A 21394-nucleotide genomic window follows, 5' to 3' on the forward strand; every position below is an offset into this window, starting at 1 on the left:
TTCAAACTGCCAACTGTCAACAGCCGAAAAGAGCTATCCGAGACGATAAGATCCAAGCAATATGTCCCAAAATTAGCACTGACGTAATGTACTAGTTACTGACAAAAAAATAAAATAAAAATAAAATCTGTAATTAACATATATAAACTAAAATCGGGTGGAAAAGCGGCGAATAGACAATGCCAGCATCCTCTCCCTCGTTGCTAGGCAACTTAGCTCAGCTTTTCTTTTTATATATGTTTGCATTATTCTAACATTTACATTTAATCATTTAGCAGACGATTTCATGCAAAGTGACTTACACATGAGGAGAGCAATAGTTCAGTTCAGAATGATAATCACTTAGCCTGACAAGCCAGACTCACATCAAGATGTTTGGTCTGGAAACTCACCATTGACAGCTCAATCCGAGGGGCGGGATAAACGGTTGTCTTTCAAACTCCCTCTGCATGTGATAGGATAGCGCTACACCAACCAGAGCAACGAAGGTAAAACAGAGCTTGTTGATAGATTAAACATTCACCGGTCGGCTAAACTCAGAACACATCTTCCCTTTTTAAGAATGACTTCAGTGCCGTTCTTTGTTCTTTTCTCAGAGAAAAGCTAAACTCCAAGTCTTCCAGAGTCGCGGTCAAAGCTGATTCGACAGACCGCCGCCGTTCGCCAGTTTCTGTGTTTACTAGAAGCACGCAAACGCAACTCGGCCGTCGTCATTATGGCCCCGCCCACCAACTCTATACACAACGTGATTGGCCCGTCCAGATTGTGAGGAATACAGCTCAGAAGGGTATTGAGAGTTCCTAGACGACACTTGCGGGCAGATTAAATTTGCTGCCGCTAGGGTGCGTCTAGATTTCTAGGCTAATAGTCACTCACAACCTCAGTGTCAATCACTCAAAAATTAGAATTTCAGAATTAAAGAGCAGATAGTACTTGGTGGTTATTTGGACCAGATATTTGATATGTGATATTTGATATTATTAGTTTCATAGGTTAAACTAATATAGTTATTAATTTGCAGAAATGTAGAATAGTGGTATTTGTTAGACATTGGCTACTAAGAAATTAAAATACTATCGGGCTTTTCTTTTCAAGACACAATACATAAATGTATTTAAAAAAATATTGCATATAGAAGCAACACAATTTATATTTACACAACTAATAATAGTGTGAAAACAGTTTTTCTTTTTATACTATCTATCTGAATGTATTGACAAAAAATAAGTTATTTTTGTAAACAGTTTTTAGTCTTTTATTTATGAATTCAACCTCAGACAGTCCCGACATTCTACTCATTGTACTTTCATTTTCAAGAGAAACTGATGTGTGGAAACAGAGTGTTTCATTTTATATAAAATTTTATTTTGCATATCATGAACAAAAGAGCAAAGAAATAGACACACATTCTCTCATATATACATATGCGCATATACATACACATATATTATTAATGTGATGAAGAGAAAGACTCTATAACATCTCAGCGTTTATGATTTATCATGCAGCTCAAAGCATTATGGGTAATCTCTCTACAGTCTATTCTCATTCATCAACACAGTTTCACTGATGATTTATTATAAACAGTAAACCCAGGATAGAGTGTGTGAGTGAATGTGGTCTGGACTGTGTGTATGAGGCTCATCGTGTCAGAGACGCTGTAGAAGGACAGAGTTCCTGCGCTGTGATCCACATACACTCCTATTCTATGGCTGATGGGCTTTACACAGAATTTAGTCTCTATGGTATTGTGTGTGAATGAGTAACTGGAGGAAGAGCAGAACAAAGTCCAGGACTGATCATTACCTCCAAACACACACTCTTTACCCGATCCCTTCCTGCTGATGCTCTTATATGACACTGATATACACACAGCTTTACCACTCCACTCAATCTCCCAGTAACAGCGTCCACACACACTCTCTCTACACAACACCTGCCACCACTCATCAAATCTGTCTGGATGATCAGGATATGACTGGACTGTGACTGTGTTAGTAATCTCTCTTTTCCTCTCAGACAGATGGAGGTGTTTATTCACTGTGTTCTGATCCAGAGTCAGCGGACGAGAATCTGGTGGAGATAAAACACATAAGAATCAGGAATTATGAATCTGTCTGATCTTTTAATGGAGCTGAACTCTTCATGTTCAATATATCATCAGTGTCTCAGTACAGTTTACCAGATCCTGTGCAAATCATCATTGACATGATCAACTCTAAAACTCTTCTGTAATGTTTTCTTTCTCCTTCTCCAGGAAGAACATGAACACACTCAGTGAGGTTTTCTGCTTGTTTTCTCAGTAACTTACATTGTAGGAAGTCGTTCCTGGTCCTGGGAACAATGACTGTGGAAATCAACAGAGATGAAGAGTGTGATTATCATGCCAAGATAATATAATACCTGCATCCGTTCCTAAGACATTTCTAATATGATCTTCTACATATATGATATGATGGAGGATGATTTCTGAGAGCAGATGAATCTCCAGGACTTTACCTCTGTTAGAGATCTTCTTCAGCTCCTCTTTGCAGAAATCCTCCAGTTTGTCTCTCAGCTGATGGACAGATTCTCTCACGCCATCAAAAGAGGAGAGAGAACTGAAGGGATCGTCATTGACGTCTGTAGATTCAGGAGGAGCTGAGAGAGACTGGAAACTCTACAGAAGACAGAAACCAAAGCTCATCACCTCCACACTTCAGCCAATAACCTGCACTACTGTCAGATTTGAGCAGCTCTTGATGATCTTTAGTGGCTCCTCCTCAATCCAGCACTTTCACATCATCAGCTTCATTCTTCTCATATTTAACTTTTAATAAAGCACTAAGTTTTATTGAAAAAATAATCGGCTACTGTTGCATTATTGAGAGAGAAGAAACAATATTGTTGTTTTATTAAAGGAAATATTATAACATTTTAACATTTTATTATAACTCTCATTTTATTTTAAGCATTGTGCATTTATTGTTTGTTGAATACATTGCATGTCTAGAGATTATCATTATTTAAAAGCACAGAGTGAGGTTTTTTATTAGTAATCGGGCAGCGAGTGATGAGAAATGCTCAACAAGAAGTCTCAATAGAAAGTAAACCGGACAATCAATTTCCTATAAAAGATCTTAAATTTGGATCCTGTGCACTGGAATCTGTAAAACTTTCATTGCTAACTAACTACGCTGAACCACCGAACACTAATGTTGTTCCTGCAACCAATATTTGTGAAAAAAATAATTAATGTACATCGGTGGGGAATCGTTTCAATGTTGAGAAAAAATATATTCATATAATTAATAAAAAAGTATTATATCAATGCTTAGAAATGTTGCTATTTAAATTTTGAATGTGTAAGTTTTGGGAAATTGGGCCAAAATGTTCAGAAATGGCTTCATCTCAAAGGACTTTCAAGACACGTTCAATGATTTTACCATGCAGTAAGAAATTAGACAGAAAAATCTGGTAAAAAAAAAAAAAAAGTTAAGTAAAAAATGTGAATAAAGTTTTGAACAGTTTGATAGCAAAATACACATACATACATCTTAAAGAAGAAAGAGCCCCAAACAGGTTTTCTTAACCCCTTCTTTTCGGTGGCTATTTTTGTATAACAAAAAAAGGCTATTTTTGCCTAAACAAAATCTCATGGGAACCTCAATTTGTGCTATACCAACTTTAAATTTGGGACTTATATGGCTTAACAATTTGAGTATTTTTATTTATAAAGTAAAAACTATTTTATAAAATATATATTTTATATAAAATAAAATTAGTACATACTATTAGTACAAATTTAACTCCCATAACTTTTCCCTACTTTCATCTTTTGATGTGAATTACAGCCATTTAAGTTTGGAAACTGCATTTTCACATCTATTCTCAATAAGGGGGAAACAGTTAACGGGTTAAGAGATTTCTAGAGCTGAAATGCATATGTAAGCTTGTCTCTTTCAACAGAAGATGATCAGATCTGTCTGACAATTATATAGTAACCCAACACACAGATCAACGGCTCATTTTGCTCTCATGAAATGTTCCTCTGTGAGTCTCTTGTTCTTCTAGATCTCTGTTACCTGCAGGAAATGGACGTGATCCTGTGTGTGTGAAAGCTGCTCCAGCTCAGCATCTCTCCTCCTCAGATCATTGATCTCCTGCTCCAGTCTCTCCAGTCGTCCTTCAGCTTGACTCACTGCAGTCTTTTCCTGATCTCTGATCCGCTGTGTGGCCTCAGAACGGCTTCTCTCAATGAAGCGGATGAGCTCAGTGAAGATCCTCTCACTGTCCTCCACTGCTGTCTGTGCAGAGCGCTGTTAGGACACACATCACAATCACACAGTGGGTCAGTGAGTCCTGACTGAGACTTCTCAAACTTCTCTTCTTCTCCAGACTCACCTTATGAGCCTCCACAGCCTCTCTCAGCTGCTGAAGATCTTTCTCTCTCTGCTGGATTCTCTGCTGGAATGACCTCTGCGTCTCCTTCAGCCGCTTCTGCAGCAGAAACCAATGACAGAGATGTCACTTTATACTGCTGCTCTAGAGCATCATGGGAGGTTTTGGGGGAAAAAAACTTATTGGTTACGTATGTAACCCTCGTTCCCTCAGGACGTAACGAAGACGTAACATCAGTGTCTGATGAATGGGGGTTTCAGCTTAGAAGCCAATCATCTTTGAGATGTTAAAAAATGCCCAATATCAGTGCCAATGTCACAGTCATGCGGAATTTGCATGCATAACCCCGCCCCACCGTGTGTATATAAGGAAGTATGCTGGCAATGTCACATTATGTTTACCTGCTGAGGAGCAAGGACTGAACTCCTGGCCGTTCCCATGGTACAGCAGATGTGGCAAAGGGACGTTACATCTCCGTTGCCTCCCCAGGGAATGAGGGTGACATTCATAACCGAGACGTTCCCTTTCATTCAACAGGGGTGGGATATATCTTGATATTTAAAATATATCGAGATATTTTTTATACACGATATGGATTTTGGCATATCGTATTGTTCTTCAAGAGGTCGTAGTAGTCAGATACCGCAGCCACATAAACCTTGAGGGTGGAAGGAGACATCCTTCGATCCAACCCTTCCTGGAGGAATGAGAGCACAGACCCGATCAGGCATTTCCAGGGGTCTTCTTGGCGAGAAGAACACCCAGGTGACAAAGGTTCCACTTCAACGCATAGGCGTGTTGTGTAGACTCTGCTCTAGTGGAAGATATGGTAGCCACCACCGGAGGTAGCGTCCCATTCAGGAGCCACACATGGAGGTTTTCCAGAGATCGGGATGCGGGTGCCAAAGGGTGCTTCGTCTCTGAGAGAGAAGGTCCTTACTCAGAGGAATCACCCAGGGAGGGGCTGTCACAAGGAGTAGGAGTTCCAAGAAACAGGTCAGACCATGCCAATACGGGGCAACCAACATGACCTGCTCCTTGTCCTCCCTGATCTTGCACAGAACCTGTGCAAGAAGGCTCACTGGGAGAATGCATACTTGCGTAGGCCCCGCAGCCCGCTATACACCAGTGCTTCCTTGCCGAGCGTGCCCCTGGTCAGGGAATAGAACAGGCTTCAATGGAAAGATTTGTGGGAGGCAAACAGATCTACCTATGCATCGCCAAACTGTTCCCAGATCAGCTGGACCATCTGGGGATGGAGTCTTTATTCTCCATGAAGTGGCCGAGACCGTGAGAGCTCATCAGCTGCACAGTTCAGTTCTACCGGGATATGGACGAAGGGACCTCAGTTGCTTCTGACTCCATAAGACGAGATGGCGGGCGAGTTGAGACATACGGTGGGAGCATAGACCACCCTGGTGGTTGATGTGTGCTACAGTGGACATGTTGTCTGACCGGACTAGAGTACATGTTGACCCTTCAGCAACACTCATAACCAGTGCAGGGGGAACCATACTGCCAGCAACTCCCACAGGGTTATTTACATGCAGCAGTCGCTGGGGTCCTGTCCAAGATCCTGCGGCAGCGTGTCCATTGCACATGGCACCCCAGCCAGTGGTGGAGGCCTCCGTTGACACAACAACATGCCTGAAAACTCGTTCTAAGGGCACTCCTGCCCCTAGAAAGCTGAGGTTCAACCACAGGGTGAGAGTCTGAAGGCAGGCCCGAGATTCTAGAATCTGGAGCGTGCCAGACTGCCATGCCCATCTCGGGACTCGATCGCGAATCCAGTGCTGAAGCAGTCTCATATGAAGCAGTCTGAGTTACCACGGCTGCAGATGCCATATGCCCCATGAGCCTCTTAAATACTTTCAGTGGAACTGCACTTTTGCTCTCGATTTGGCGGAGGCAAGTCAGCAGTGACAGCAACCGAGTCGATATTCACACCGAAAAAAAGAGATCCTCTGCAGAGGGCAGAGTTTGCTCTTCTACCAGTTGACCCAAAGGCCCAGACAGGCTACGTTCTAGAGCACTAGGTCTCTGTGTTCGCACACCTGCTCTCAAGAGTGACTCAGTATGAGCCAGTTGCTGAGGTAGTTCAGGATGCGAACCCCGTGCTGCCTGAGTGGCACAAGGGCTGCCTCGACAATCTTCATAAACTGATATGCCCGCCCCTTGAAAGCAAACCGTAGGAGCGGTCTGTGTCGAGGTAGGAAGGAGACGTCCTTCAGGTCGATCACTGCAAACCAATCAAATGGACGAACGCATTTGAAAATGCAGTTCGCTGTCAACATCCTGAACGGAAGCCCGTGAAGGGATCGGTTCAGGACGTGCAGAGCCTGGATTGGTTGCGACCCAGCGAGACAGTCCCGGAAGCTGTAACCAGGCTCCCAGGAACTGCCCCAATGGGGTCATTTGGACCACAGACACCCTCAGCCTGCTCGTGACTGAGCCGGTGACTCGGTGCAGCAGCTGGCCACCGGGGCAGTATGTTAACAGCCTCAGTCTGCTTCTGGGCGGCCGAGAACTGTTAGGTGCAGTCCTCGACTGTGCCGCCAAAGAGGCCAGCCTGGGATATGGGCGAGCTGAGGAGGCGGGCTCACTCAGCCTCCCCATATCAACCAGGTAAGGCCAGGTGTCTTTCCCGGACCACAGTTTTGGACATCCCCTGACCCAGGGAGCGTGTGGTCACCTTCACTGCCTTGAGGGTGGGGTTGGTGGCGGCCCGCAGCTCATTGAAGAACCCTGGATCGACTCTACCCTAGGGGTGACCCCTAACAGTCGAAGATTTGATGCATCGATATGCAGGACAGGATTCGACCACTGATCATGGTCGAATCTTCGCGGGTGTTATGAAACGAGGATCATACCATTTTGGCAATATGGGGGTGCTCAATATTAGTGTTATAAAGACGTGTCCTTTAAGGGCTCTGAGTTTCGCACCGGACGCACTGCGCCTTTTAAATTCAAACACATATACACCGATCGCGGCATTTGACACCTGTCCGTGGCGATTAAATGTATATATCCCTCAAATCGTGAATGTACATACTGATTTCACCCTGTGCTACAAGATACACTCATCGTGCAGCTCTTCTGTCAGAAGTCAATTCAAAATTGAGCTTGCGCATATATAATGTTCACGTCTGCCTGGTATGAGATACCTGAGACACGGCACTGAGCTTCAGTCCGGTGTGCGACCCCCTTTAGGCACAATCGGCTTAAGAATGTGCATATAAACGCACTTAAAGTGTTCTTTCCGTCTCTAGGCAGGTATTTTTTTAGGTTTATTTATCAAAATGTTCTTTTATATATTTGTGTGATGTTCTGTTTCGATCGCGGCTTTTAAATGTTATGAGAGAACGGTTAATTTACGAATGTGTAGTTTAGCCTAGTTTTGATCACTTTATTAAAAGTGGTGGCTGTGTGCCGTGTGTAAAGTAAAATAAAAATAGTCTTAGCCTCCTTCCCAACCTGTTTATACCGTTTTTTTTTTTTCCGGTCTATGGTTTACACACATAGATGATTCGACTATCGGTCGACCATAGAGAGATTAGAAAATTCTGATTCAAATGTGTAAATCCTTAGTCGGGGACACCCCTACTCTACCCTTGTGCATGCGCAAAGAGGCAGTGGCTTACCCCGTAGCTCTGCAGGACTTCGCCACCGAAGTAGACAAGCCCACAGGCTTTGGGAGGGCGCTTAGGATAGCCTCGCCACGTCATGTCAAAGCACTCTATGGACACCATAGTGTGCAACGCTCTGTTCAACCATGGGTAGGGACCCCAGTGTACATTTAGACGGCCCCAGAAGGCGGAGAATGCCACTGAACAGTCACGGGAAGACACAAGGACCTCTAGGACCAAGTGAGCTCCTCATGTATCTCAGAATGAAGAGGCATTGGGGGCGGGGCCCAACAGCTGTCAGGTGCCGCCCCGAAAATCCAACCGCCCAACCGTGAGCGCTCTTGACAAAGCGGAATTTACACACCAGCCCGAGATAACATGGCTGTCAACTGTAGGTCAAATCCGATCTGTGTTAACACACCCGAAGGCGAGCATAGCTGAATCATCATCTCCAAAGGACTCTAGCCCACCTTGAGATGCAGCAAACGACATCTTGTTGCTATCTGGAGTGTGAACGAAATGAACGGGGCATCAACAGGCGGTCCCGCCAATTCAGCCCAAGCACTCGCTGGTAGCGGTTTGCGAGAGGGGGGGTGTGGCCTGAGGAATGATCGTCGGGGGTTCTTTAAAACACAGCACTGCCCTCAGGTCACCCTGGCCACCAACCAAAGCACCACCCTCTCAGAGATGATAGGTTGGGGTGTGGCAGAGGGGGCTCTCTCTCCTTTACGGAGGTCACTGAGTCTCGACCGCAACATTGTGATGATCATGTTACTGCAGTGAGAACATGGTACATCCACAAACACTGCCCGGACATGCTGACGCCCAAACACGTCAAGCAGTGTATGTGCCCAAGACAGTAACGGAGATCGATCGCACCCGGAAGTGCACAGACAAACCGTCTTGAAAAAGATGTGCCACGTACAAGCTCTTTATGTGAAAGGAAAGCTCTGCAGAGTGTCACCCAGGGAAAACCCACACAGCTGTTGAAGATCACTGCACAGATCAGCAGGAAGGCAATGTGAGATCGCTGTAATGCGGAGTCACACCAACACCCTGGAGAACCACTCGTCTCAAAGACTGAAGAGAGAACTTCAGAATTCAGGCTTGAGGAAGTGAAGAGATGCTATTGGCTCTGAAGCAGAAACATAATGCAACTGCCAGCATACACCTACACGGTGGGGCAGGGTTACGCATGCAAATTCCGATCTCAAAGATGATTGGCTTCTAGGCGCAACCCCCAGTTATCAGTCACTGACGTTACTCAGAGTGACTGAACGAAAGGAAACTCCATGAAGCTGTAAGGCTGCCAAAATCGTCCCAATGGAGGCGAACGATCGGCGGGTGAAGGTCGCTGCGCGTTCGTCTTTTCAGCCGGGAAAAGGGATTTTATTCCAATTCCTCGTTATCTGACTTCATTTAATCATAATTTAGAATTTAGGTTAGAATGTCAACAGTCAGGTAAATGTATAATGCCAATTACATAATCAATTCAATGGTAGCCCAATCAATATAACATCAAATACTCTGAAGTAAAGAATGAAATGTATACCTGACTTCTGAAAATTGCATAATGCTGGCTATCTTGAGACATCCAGCATTACGGGCTGACCTGGCTACAGAATCGAGCCCTGAGCTCTTTGCAACATTTCCTTAAATACCCAGAACCAGATGCATACCCAGAACCATTTGAAACTCTTTCAAATGTAAACATGAGTTCAACATTAGGAATTTGCATTAATAAAGTCCTATTAATGAGAGGCCAAAGAGAGAGGCCAAATGGCTGAAAGCCACACCCACCATACACCAAGTCAATATCTTTAAACTCTTAAAACATTTATGATGTTCTAGTTTACTTCTGTGGAGTAGAGATATTTGTACCAGTCGCACTGAGACATTTCAAATGATATTAAACACATAAATACTGTATCGTGAGGATTGACATTCTAACAAAGATTTCTGGTGCATTTCAGGTGGTCTCAATATGAGGGGGAGCAGGAGTTTGGGGGAAGTTTCATGTGAAAGGAAAGGCATGTAGATTAGTGTCATTTGTAGATGGTTCATTCAGTGTGATGTCATCTAGGACAGAGACGCTAACTGTATGAATGAGTTCAGATGCTAATTTCCTTTGTTTTCTCAGAGCAATTAGACATTTCGGCATCAGCTAGTTTTTCCAGACTCACAAAGCCTATATTGTTAATCCATTATAAGGATATTCTTAGTGCATTATAATACATGCATAACGCCTTATAAACAACCTTATAATGTGTTCTGTCATCTGATGCATAATCATAACAGTAGTAATACTTACCTTTGTGGTTATAACATGAAGATAATTTTATCCACTTAAGTTATAATATATTATATATCCCATAGTTTCATATCTTTTCTTCAGATCTGCACAATATCTATTACACCTATAACTACACCTTACAAGTCTTTTACTGCTTAAAATGACACAAACAACTTATTTTTTTTTAAAGTAAAGCACTTTATAATTTACTCATAATATTTATAAGAGGTCTTTGTCTTCTACCCTATGTTTAAAGTGCATTGTCTCCATATTTCCCGTTATATTCGGTGTAGCACAGATCTGCTGTTCACTTCTGCTGACGTCTGCAGTGTGAATAATGTTTCCTGATCTTATGGTGCAAGTATAAATAGTGTCAGCATTATTTGATCAGTGTGTGATTTTTACCTTTTTCTCTGTCTGTGCTGTGGCTGATACAGTGTTGTGGTCTTTATGTTCATCCATCGTACACAGCACACATATAAACTTCAGGTCAGTGCGGCAGAAAACCCCCAGGAGTTTATCATGTGTTTGGCAGATCATCTCCTGCAGTCGTCCAGTGACATCGGTCACTTTATGTGGCTTACGGGAGTGACAGTCCTCATGACGGACAAAATGACTCTGACAGTAAGACTCCAGACACACCAGACAGGACTTGACGGCTTTGTGTTTTCTTCCAGTACAGACGTCACACTGCACATCTCCAGCTCCAGCATAACAGTCAGCAGGAAGTTTAGTCTTCTTCAGTTTCTCCACCAGTTCAGCCATCATGGTGTTTTTAGCTAAAGCAGGTCTTGGCCTGAAGGTCTGTCTGCACTGAGGGCAGCTGTAGACTCTCATCTGATCCTCCTGATCCCAGGAGCCTGTAATACAGATCTTACAGTAACTGTGTCCACACGGGATGGTCACTGGATCCTTCAGGAGATCCAGACACACTGAACACATCAACTCATCCTGGTCCAATGAAGTCCTCGCTTCTGCCATTTTACTGAATGAATACAGAGACACAAACACACACCAGCTCAACTACACTTAAGTATCTCTTTTCCTGAAGTCATACGATTTCTGATTCCTGCTTTTGTGCTAGAATGACGTGTGCAAAACCGGTTTATCTGCAAGTCTATCAAGGGACATAACGTTCTTTGATAGACTTGCATAACCTCATACCTGCTGAGTTCAGAATTTATACCACAGCAAATGCAAAAACATTTATTATATAATTGAGGTGTTCAGTTACAGCAATCACATGCGGGATGATGGTTCGTTTAGGCGTAGAGATTCACGTGGAATCACACGGCTTAGACATACACGTGGATAGCTCAAAATGCGTACAGATAACACACCACTTGGCTTTAGAAAGTGGCATGTATGTTTACGCAAAGTAATGATGTCATGTTGCAAGATGCTAGATCTTATTTTGAAGTTTCTGTTTGAGAAAAACTAACTAGCAAATGTTGAACTTATTTATCCGGGTGTTGACAGCTATCAGTTAAGCAGAAGAGGCGAAGAAGAAGAAGACTGGGGCGTTCTAGTCTTCGAAAGCGGAAACCCCTACCAGCACGATAACACCCATTTGTGGCTACAGTTGGATGATATTGCTTATCACTGTAAAGCTGAGTTGAAACAATCTGTATTGTATAAAGCGCTATAAAAATAAAGGTCAATTGATTTGATTGGTCCTTGAGCTTCTGTTTTTCATATTTAAACTGTATATGTGTCATGAACCTTGACAATATGTATGCTTTGTTGAAAGGTTAATTTGACGTTCATAATCACCATTATCCTCATTAGTGTTTCCTTTAGTTGAGCTCTTGACTCTTGACATTTTTCGCATGATTTCTTCTGGCTGCTGCAACTGTTTATCTGGCAGATTTATATAGATAAGAAAATTTTGATGTTAGCTACTGAAAAAAATATGATAACATAAACATAATTTAGTGGTCTGATTCACTGATCTCATCTAGTGTCTAATCTCTGATTGTAAAGGTGATGTGTTATTAACTTAACATTATTTCTTACAGAAACTCTGATTAACTACAGCATGAGCTCCAGCAACTATACGCTGTAGACATTAAACATGAATATTGTATTTTACGCACATTTTTTGATAATTGCTACTTTCAAGATGGATTTGTAAACAACAACAAGCGGTATCGCTTTAGAATAATGGTCCATCATTAATAAGTAACTATGGATGAAGTAATGCAGGACTAATGAGTAGTACTACATAACACTTCAGCTACTACTATTAACTAATATAGAAAAAAGCTTAACTAATCAGTAAGTAAGAGTTAATTTAGGACTAAGATAGTTTCTTATTAGGTAATCAATAATTACTGAATATGATTGTCATCCCTAATAACTAATAAATAACTATAACAAATTGTAAAGCATTACTAATTAATTACTAATCACAACATTAACGTGTCTGAGATGTTAGCAATTGTCTTTTTTTACTCTCAATGTGTCCAAGGAGAGCCTAACACAGATAGCCTAACACTCAGGACTCATGTTTATACACTCTAAAAAATGACCGTGATTTTAACGGTGTAAGGTTGTAATATTCTACGGTTAAAAACTGTTATTTGGTAAACAGAAAGTTTCCGTAGGAGAGGTTCCGTACTATATACGGTGAATAACTGTAATAGATCTAACCTTATGCCTGTAACATTTACAAAAAAACAATGTAAAATCCCAACAGAATATTATTAGAACCCCAAAAACATATATTTTTTGTTTAAATCACAATGAACTTTTGTAAACTGTTAAACAGAATATTGTGTTATATTTACAACAACATGTGATTATAAACAAATTTGTTTGTTAAACCTACAAATATTGGTATCAACAACAGATAAATACTGTAATACTTTAAAATCTATTTTGTTAATTTGATATCTAAATATTGTAAAAACTTATGTTTTAGTCAGTTGTTCTTAGAAATGTAAGTAATTTTACAAGTTTATGCACTTAAAAAATGTCTAAACATGTATTTGAATTGCATATAAATGTTCCATGCATGTTGATTATGTAATTTTGACAAACAAATTAATAAACTTAATGAAAATCTTATTTGTAAATCAAACATAAATGAAACAGGTAAGATTCTCAGATGAGAAGCTCACTACTGAGTTAAAGTACTATTCAACCAGTGTTGACATTAATGAGATAATTAAGAGACGATTGAGCATTAATGATGAACACCTGATGATAACAGATCAGAATCACTGAAGGAAAGAGAAACACGAGAACTACATCTGACTTCAGCCACAGCTTTAGATGAAATCAACTGAAGATAAAAGAAGACATTAAATCTCTGAAGATCTCATCAGAGGATTAAACAACTCCACAAACAACATTACCAGCTTCATGCATTACTAACCAGACTGACTTTATTTGTGTAATTTATGTTTTAATGAAAATAATAGGTTTATTTGAAGTCACCATGATGGTGAGTAGTGTTTTCTTTAGTTGGGCTCTTGACCCTTGACTCTCCAACATTAGTTTTCTGGCTGCTTTAACTGTGTTTATAAAGCAGTTTTGTTATGGCATGGAAAGCAAAGCTAAAACATGGCCAGGTGATTTGGCTCTTTGTTCATGATGCTATAATCATCATCTAGTGATCACTGATCTTTTTCAGAGTCTAAGGTCCTTGTTATGTGTGTTAATTTTGTTTTATTCATTATAGTGGCCAACTAGCATTTCATTCTACAGCATGAGTTTCAGCAATGTTGTGGCAATCTAATAATATGCACAGCTAAAAAAATAAAATAGAAAAGTGTGCATAAGGTTTTAATCTATGGCAATTATTAGACACAAACAGATATCAAGAATCAGTGTATTAATCTCAACAATGGTGACAATCAATGAAAAGCTTCATGCTGCAGTGCATGCTGGGTACCACCAATCAAAACTCTCCCATGGGTCCCAGCATGCATTGCGGCATGAATAAATTATCCATCTGAATTGACAAATTTTCTTTGATTCTGACAACTTTTTTTTTTTACTTTTGCTGTTTTTCTTGTGATGTTTTATAGTAGCTTGTTTCATGTTAAGAGTAGATGTTTATCTGATTTTTTTTTTGCTTGTCACCATTGTAGAGACACATACACTGATTCTTGATGTCTGTGTGTGTCTAAATTATGCTGTAGTTTAAAACTTTTTTTATAAACCTGCATATTGTTTGATTACAACAATTATACTGGCTGTCATACTGCAAACCACATGAATATTTTTACACATACGGCTAATCACCTTTATAACCAGAGCATTAGAATCTGAATGAGCTCAGGGATTCAACCACTACATGACGATTATTTAATCATCACTAAAGAGCCAAATCACCTGGCCATGTTTCTTTCTTGGCTTTCCATGCTATAACAAAAGTGCTTTACAAACACAGTTAAAGCAGTCAGAAAACGAATGTGAAAGAGATAAGGGTCAAGAGCCCAACTAAAGCAAACACTGCTCACCATCATGGTTATCACCAGGTGTTCACCACTAATGCTCAATCATCACTTAATTATCGAATTAACATCAACACTGCTTCAATGGTACTTTAACTCAGTAGTGAACACACACATGAACACCGGGAAGTGTTAATTTAACATGAGCATTTTTTGGTGTGCTTTTCCATCCTGTTTAATTTACGTATAACTGGCATATATCAATCACATTCAGTTTATTAATACAATTACACAAATCTTACCCGTTTAATCTGTGTATACTTAGAAATATGAATCACATTAAGTTTATTATTTTGTTTATGTAAAAAAAATCCAAATCCATTGAAAATTTATATGCAATATAAATACATAAATCTTATGCTTTTTGTTTCCTTTTTTCTTTTAGTCTTTACATTTTGATGTAATAATTACTGGTTTTATATTTATATTTATGTAAAAAAAAAAAAAAAAGTGCCTCCTCTAACCACGCCTAATTTTGATTTTCATAGTGTGCATAGTTTCATAATTCTCTGGTAACGGCAGCTGCCAGCGTTTTCCCGTAAAAACAACAGTTTTTCCCCATAAAATTTACGGTAAAAAACCGGCAGCTGTGGTTGCCAGAACTTTACCGTAAAAAATACGGCAATTACGTTTTAGGTTTTACGGGACAGGACCATATAATTTAAAGGTTTATACTGTAATTATTACGGTTAAAAACCATTTATTTTACAGGTTAAAACTGTATAATTTACAAATGTTATACATTTTATTTTATTTAACAGTAAAACACCGTTAAATTTACAGTTTTTCGAAGTGAAAAACAACAGGTCATTGTGTAATTAACAGTGAAAAACCGTAAATTGACATTCCCAGAATTCCCCACGTGACACTTCGCATTTGATGCATTTTCATTGAATTAACTGTTTCTTCTTAGTTTTTTCTAATCACTTATGTACATTAATGTTTTATTTTACATCTAATGTTGTTAAATTAATGTTTATTGCATTTTTTTAAAAAGCCATGTCTGTTACCATGATGGTGTTTGGTGTTTAGTGTTTGTGTGTGCTCCTTCTATATGTTAATATTGTCTCTCCAAAAGCTGCGTGTGATGAGCTTTGATTCATCATGTGATTCTCATCACCACTGTAATTGGTGGCTGTCAATCTATATCAAAGGTACATAACAGATATTAGCATTTCAATAAGTTGGTAAATTAATATTATTTCAGTTAAATATTTTTTTACCGTAATTGTTTATAGTGCACTGTGTACATATAAGTATTACAATATAAACTTTCAAATTATATGGTTTTGAACTGTAAAATAAACAGTTTTTAGCCATAATTACCACATTATAAACCTTTAAATTATATGCTGCTGTCCCATAAAATCTAAAACGTTGCTGCTGTATTTTTTATGGTAAAGTTCTGGCAACCACAGCTGCCGTTTTTTGACCATAAATTTGATGGGTATTTTTTTACAATGTACAGTTTTGAATGGTAAAATAAACGGTTTTCAACCGTGATTATTACATTATAAACCTTTAAATTATATGTTGTTGCCCCGTAAAAACTAAAACGTAACTGCCGTATTTTTTACGGTATAATTCTGGCAACCACAGCTGCCGGTTTTTTACCGTAAATTTTACGGGGATTTTTTTTACAGTGTACAACCCTGAAGAGTGGAGGCCTCAAACGAGGCAGAGCAACGCTCTAACGCATGGGCAGTACCGTAAAGGCTTAGAATGTGCTAAACACAGAGAGAGCCTGACAACCTAGCATACCACACTACCACCAAGCCAAGCTCTAGGAATGGAGGCCTCAACAAGATAATTATCTCTAAGGAGAGGAGGCCTAGCAACACTCACAGCAGCCAAGGAGACTCACAACTCACAATTGATATCCCAGTGGAGCTCTGGGAAGTGGAGGCCTTAATAAGAAATCTCTAGTGAAAGGAGGGCGAACACCGCTCGCAGTAGCCAAGGAGGCTCTCAGAGAGCATAACAACTTAAACTGCCAAGCACTAGGATTAGATGCCTCAACATGACTCTCTAAATAGGGAGGAGACCTAACAACGGCCCACGCTCAAGGCTTCTTGCAAGGAGGCTCAGAGAGCCTACCTCTCACAATTGCTATCCTAGCGGAGCTCTGGGTAGAGCCTAGCGACTCTCACAGCAGCCAAGGAGACTCAAAAGAGCCTAACAACTTAGCAAACATTAGCCGAGCTCTAGGGGCTGAGACCTCAGTAAGATTAATCTTTCTGGTGAGAGCAGACCTAGCAAACGCCTATGGCTAAACCGAGTCTTACACCTGTCAAAGCTACATAACAGGGTGTGAGACAACACGTGTCACACACCCCTTCCACACACACACACACACACACACACACACACACACACACACACACACACACACACACACACACACACACACACACACACACACACACACACACACACACACACACACACACACACACACACACACACACAAATAAATACAATGGGGGAGCGGCTTCCAGCTGTGTTCTGCCGACATGACCCGGCACTACTTATCCAGGCTGCCGGGTAGCCCTTGGTTTCGATCGGCCGATGGAGGAGACACAACATGGAAGACCGACAACACAGACGCTGACAAATGCTCACAACAAGTAGGTATATAAGACTATGTGTATGTATGTTAGGGGCAGCGTGAATACGGATGGAGATGGAGTGGATATTAAGGGGGTAACAATATATTGTTAAACGATATATCATGATATAAAAATGTGACGATATGTATTGTTGATGGAAACTATATGAATTGCGATATAGAGTTTATCTTTTTTTACAGCTCAACTTGCTGTAGGAGGCCTATTGATAAGGTATAAGTCACCCGAACACTAATTTACAAATGTAAACTCTGTCGTCATGTACTCACCATCATGTTGTTTTTCGTTTAACTTCCAAACAATCAAGATATTCTGGTAAAACTTTACTTGAAGGCGTGTGCATAAGACTGACATGACACCTTTATAATCATGACATGACACGTGTCATGAATATGAAGGAGTTTTTATGCATGTTTATGAACTTTCAAGTAAAGTGTTACCGATATTCTTTGAAACCTGAGGGATTTCTGTCCCTCCATTTAAAGTCCATTATTCCTCAAATTTCAAAGATCCAAAAAATGTCATAATGTAATCATAAAATCATAAATCGAGTGTCTAATCCAAATCCAAATCTTCTGAAGAGACATGAATGATGACTTAAGTCTTGTTCAAAATAATAGCAGTACAATGTGACTAACCAGAATAATCAAGGTTTTTAGTATATTTTTTATTGCTACGTGGCAAACAAGTTACCAGTAGGTTCAGTAGATTCTCAGAAAACAAACAAGACCCAGCATTCATGATATGCACGCTCTTAAGGCTGTGCAATTGGTCAATTAGTTGAATTAGTTGAAAGGGGTGTGTTCAAAAAAATAGCAGTGTCTACCTTTGACTGTACAAACTCAAAACTATTTTGTACAAACATTTTTTTTCTTTTGGGATTTAGCAATCCTGTGAATCACTAAACTAATATTTAGTTGTATGACCACAGTTTTTTAAAACTGCTTGACATCTGTGTGGCATGGAGTCAACCAACTTGTGGCACCTCTCAGCTGTTATTCCACTCCATGATTCTTTAACAACATTCCACAATTCATTCAAATTTCTTGGTTTTGCTTCAGGAACAGCATTTTTGATATCACCCCACAAGTTCTCAATTGGATTAAGGTCTGGAGATTGGGCTGGCCACTCCATAACATTAATTTTGTTGGTTTGGAACCAAGACTTTGCCCGTTTACTAGTGTGTTTTGGGTCATTGTCTTGTTGAAACAACCGTTTCAAGGGCATGTCCTCTTCAGCATAGGGCAACATGACCTCTTCAAGTATTTTAACATATGCAAACTAAACCATGATCCCTGGTATGCGATAAATAGGCCCAACACCATAGTAGGAGAAACATGCCCATATCATGATGCTTGCACCTCCATGCTTCACTGTCTTCACTGTGTACTGTGGCTTGAATTCAGAGTTTGGGGGTCGTCTCACAAACTGCCTGTGGCCCTTGGACCCAAAAAGAACAATTTTACTCTCATCAGTCCACAAAATGTTCCTCCATTTCTCTTTAGGCCAGTTGATGTGTTCTTTGGCAAATTGTAACCTCTTCTGCACATGCCTTTTTTTTAACAGAGGGACTTTGCGGGGGATTCTTGAAAATAGATTAGCTTCACACAGACGTCTTCTAACTGTCACAGTACTTACAGGTAACTCCAGACTGTCTTTGATCATCCTGGAGGTGATCATTGGCTGAGCCTTTGCCATTCTGGTTATTCTTCTATCCATTTTGATGGTTGTCTTCCGTTTTCTTCCACGTCTCTCTGGTTTTGCTCTCCATTTTAAGGCATTGGAGATCATTTTAGCTGAACAGCCTATCATTTTTTGCACCTCTTTATAGGTTTTCCCCTCTCTAATCAACTTTTTAATCAAAGTACGCTGTTCTTCTGAACAATGTCTTGAACGACCCATTTTCCTCAGCTTTCAAATGCATGTTCAACAAGTGTTGGCTTCATCCTTAAATAGGGGCCACCTGATTCACACCTGTTTCTTCACAAAATTGATGACCTCAGTGATTGAATGCCACACTGCTATTTTTTTTAACACACCCCTTTCAACTAACTGCCCAATTGCACAGCCTTAAGAGCGTGCATATCATGAATGCTGTGTCTTGTTTGTTTTCTGAGAATCTACTGAACCTACTGGTAACTTGTTTGCCATGTAGCAATAAAAAATATACTAAAAACCTTGATTATTCTGGTTAGTCACATTGTACTGCTATTATTTTGAACAAGACTGTATGATGAACAACAGATATACAACATCGCACATATTGTAGTAAACACAGATATTCAAATGATTGCTTGACGTGCGAAAACAACATGAGAGTGAGTAAGTGCAGAATTGAAATTCTTGGATGAGCTAAACATTTACAGTCTGAGAGCAGTCATTCTGACAAGCCTTCATGTGATTAGAACTATGACGAAGTGGACAAGCTGCTGGAATGACACGCCTCAAAGTGAGAGCGCAAACATTCTTTTCAGCGGCACTCCTCAAAGTCAAAGTGCAAATATCCTTTAAATCATCAGATCACATTTAGTTTTAGTAGTATGATTCAAAGCATTTTAGATGGTTTATTCTTATATGTATAGTGCATTAATAACGGGAGAGGCAGGACACTGTGAGCACCTGGAGAGATGCTGCCTGTATTGGAAGCATGAGTAATGCCTGAGGGGAAAAAATGAAAGTTTACGAGTGACATTATTACATTAAATGACTATATTATTACTATATATATATATATATATATATATATATATATATATATATATATATATACACATACATATACATATATTAGATTAACATGGGGACGTAGGGGTAAAGTAATTTTACCTCAGGACATCTGTAATATTAATGGCCAATTTGCAGGGGATAAGGCATCTCAGTAAAACTAGCAGAATTGGGAGGAGTAACTCGCTTTACACACCACGGTAACCTCCGTGTCTTCATGTGCGTATGACGTTGCTGTTATCACGTGAGCAAACACACAACATGAGTGCCAGTCTGAACTCTGTCTACAATATAATGTTTGTTTTAATAAACAGTTAGATCCAGTCTAACGATTCTGATTGGATTGTGTTGGTAATGGACACTTTTCTTAGAGCTAAAATAACTGTTGTGTCTCTAATAAGTGTGTGGTGTGACAGGCAGTGGGGCGAGGGACCGCGAGAGCGGGCTGGTGATTAGTGTTGACGAGTGCCAGCTGCATGGCACACCGGTCTCGTCTCGCGGCCATGTGACGGGAGCATAAAAGGAGAAGGAAGGGCTTTTCGACAGCATGTCCCTCCTTCCTCTTCCGTTTTCAGCACCAGTGTAATACAGTTCGTAGATGGGAAGGAAGGAGGCGGGAACCGGCGAACGTTCAAACACTTTATTCAAAATAAATAAACAAAAACGAAAGTAAAACCACGGGCAGCCCCTCACGGACGACTGCCCACAAACACACGTAAAACAAAACTAAACATAAACTCCAGGCCTGGTCCTCTCTCGTCTTCCGCAGCCCTTGCTCCTCCTTTTAAGCTCCCGTCACATGGCCGCGAGACGAGACCGGTGTGCCATGCAGCTGGCACTCGTCAACACTAATCACCGGCCCGCTCTCGCGGCCCCTCGCCTCGCTGCCTGTCACTCCACAAAGTGCTTTTGATCTTCTTTTTGTTTTAAATGATATACGGAAAATACTGGAGATTTGCCACAGAGTTGTCCCTCCACCTACAACGCAACCGAATGCTTCAAGCGCCTCAAAGCTCGCAAAATGCGTTTTTAAAAAAAAACTTTTAAAAAGGAAATGATGGAATTTTACCTCACATTTTTACAGCGGGTCTATTCGAACGGGATTAGTATTACCCCAGCCTCGTGTCGTCTCAGCAGGCCTTCCAGAGCCTCCTGTCACTCACCAGAGTCCCGAGAGGGCTCCAGCCCGTGTGCCGAGTCCAGAGAGGTCTCCTGTCCGTGTGCAGAGTCAAGAGAGGGCTACGCCTCCTGCCCCGAGTCCAGAGAGGACCCTGGCTGGAC

General features: G+C 40.6%; 1 protein-coding gene across 1 annotated transcript; it reads right to left on the minus strand.

Annotated features, from left to right (window-relative positions):
* Nucleotides 1–1356: 1356 nt before the first annotated feature.
* On the minus strand, nt 1357–11367 carry LOC137074956 (tripartite motif-containing protein 16-like protein). Its single transcript, XM_067443063.1, has 6 exons — nt 10705–11367; nt 4384–4479; nt 4065–4298; nt 2500–2659; nt 2312–2347; nt 1357–2073 (listed from the first exon to the last, which is right to left on the minus strand). The coding sequence occupies exons 1-6, from the start codon at nt 11278–11280 to the stop codon at nt 1553–1555; spliced, it is 1623 nt and encodes a 540-aa protein (XP_067299164.1). The 5' UTR covers nt 11281–11367; the 3' UTR covers nt 1357–1552.
* Nucleotides 11368–21394: the final 10027 nt, after the last annotated feature.

This window comes from Pseudorasbora parva, chromosome 5, assembly GCF_024679245.1.
Source record: "Pseudorasbora parva isolate DD20220531a chromosome 5, ASM2467924v1, whole genome shotgun sequence".
NCBI lineage: Eukaryota > Metazoa > Chordata > Actinopteri > Cypriniformes > Gobionidae > Pseudorasbora > Pseudorasbora parva.

Bases quoted from the DNA above. Each gene is read 5' to 3' on its own strand.
- LOC137074956 (XM_067443063.1), bottom strand. From the start codon at position 11,280: ATGGCAGAAGCGAGGACTTCATTGGACCAGGATGAGTTGATGTGTTCA. The intron at 4,480-10,704 runs GTAAAAATCACA...TTTCTGCTGCAG, and splicing joins CAGCACAGACAGAGAAAAAG to AAGCGGCTGAAGGAGACGCA. The intron at 2,660-4,064 runs GTAACAGAGATC...TGTCTTCTGTAG, and splicing joins ATCACGTCCATTTCCTGCAG to AGTTTCCAGTCTCTCTCAGC.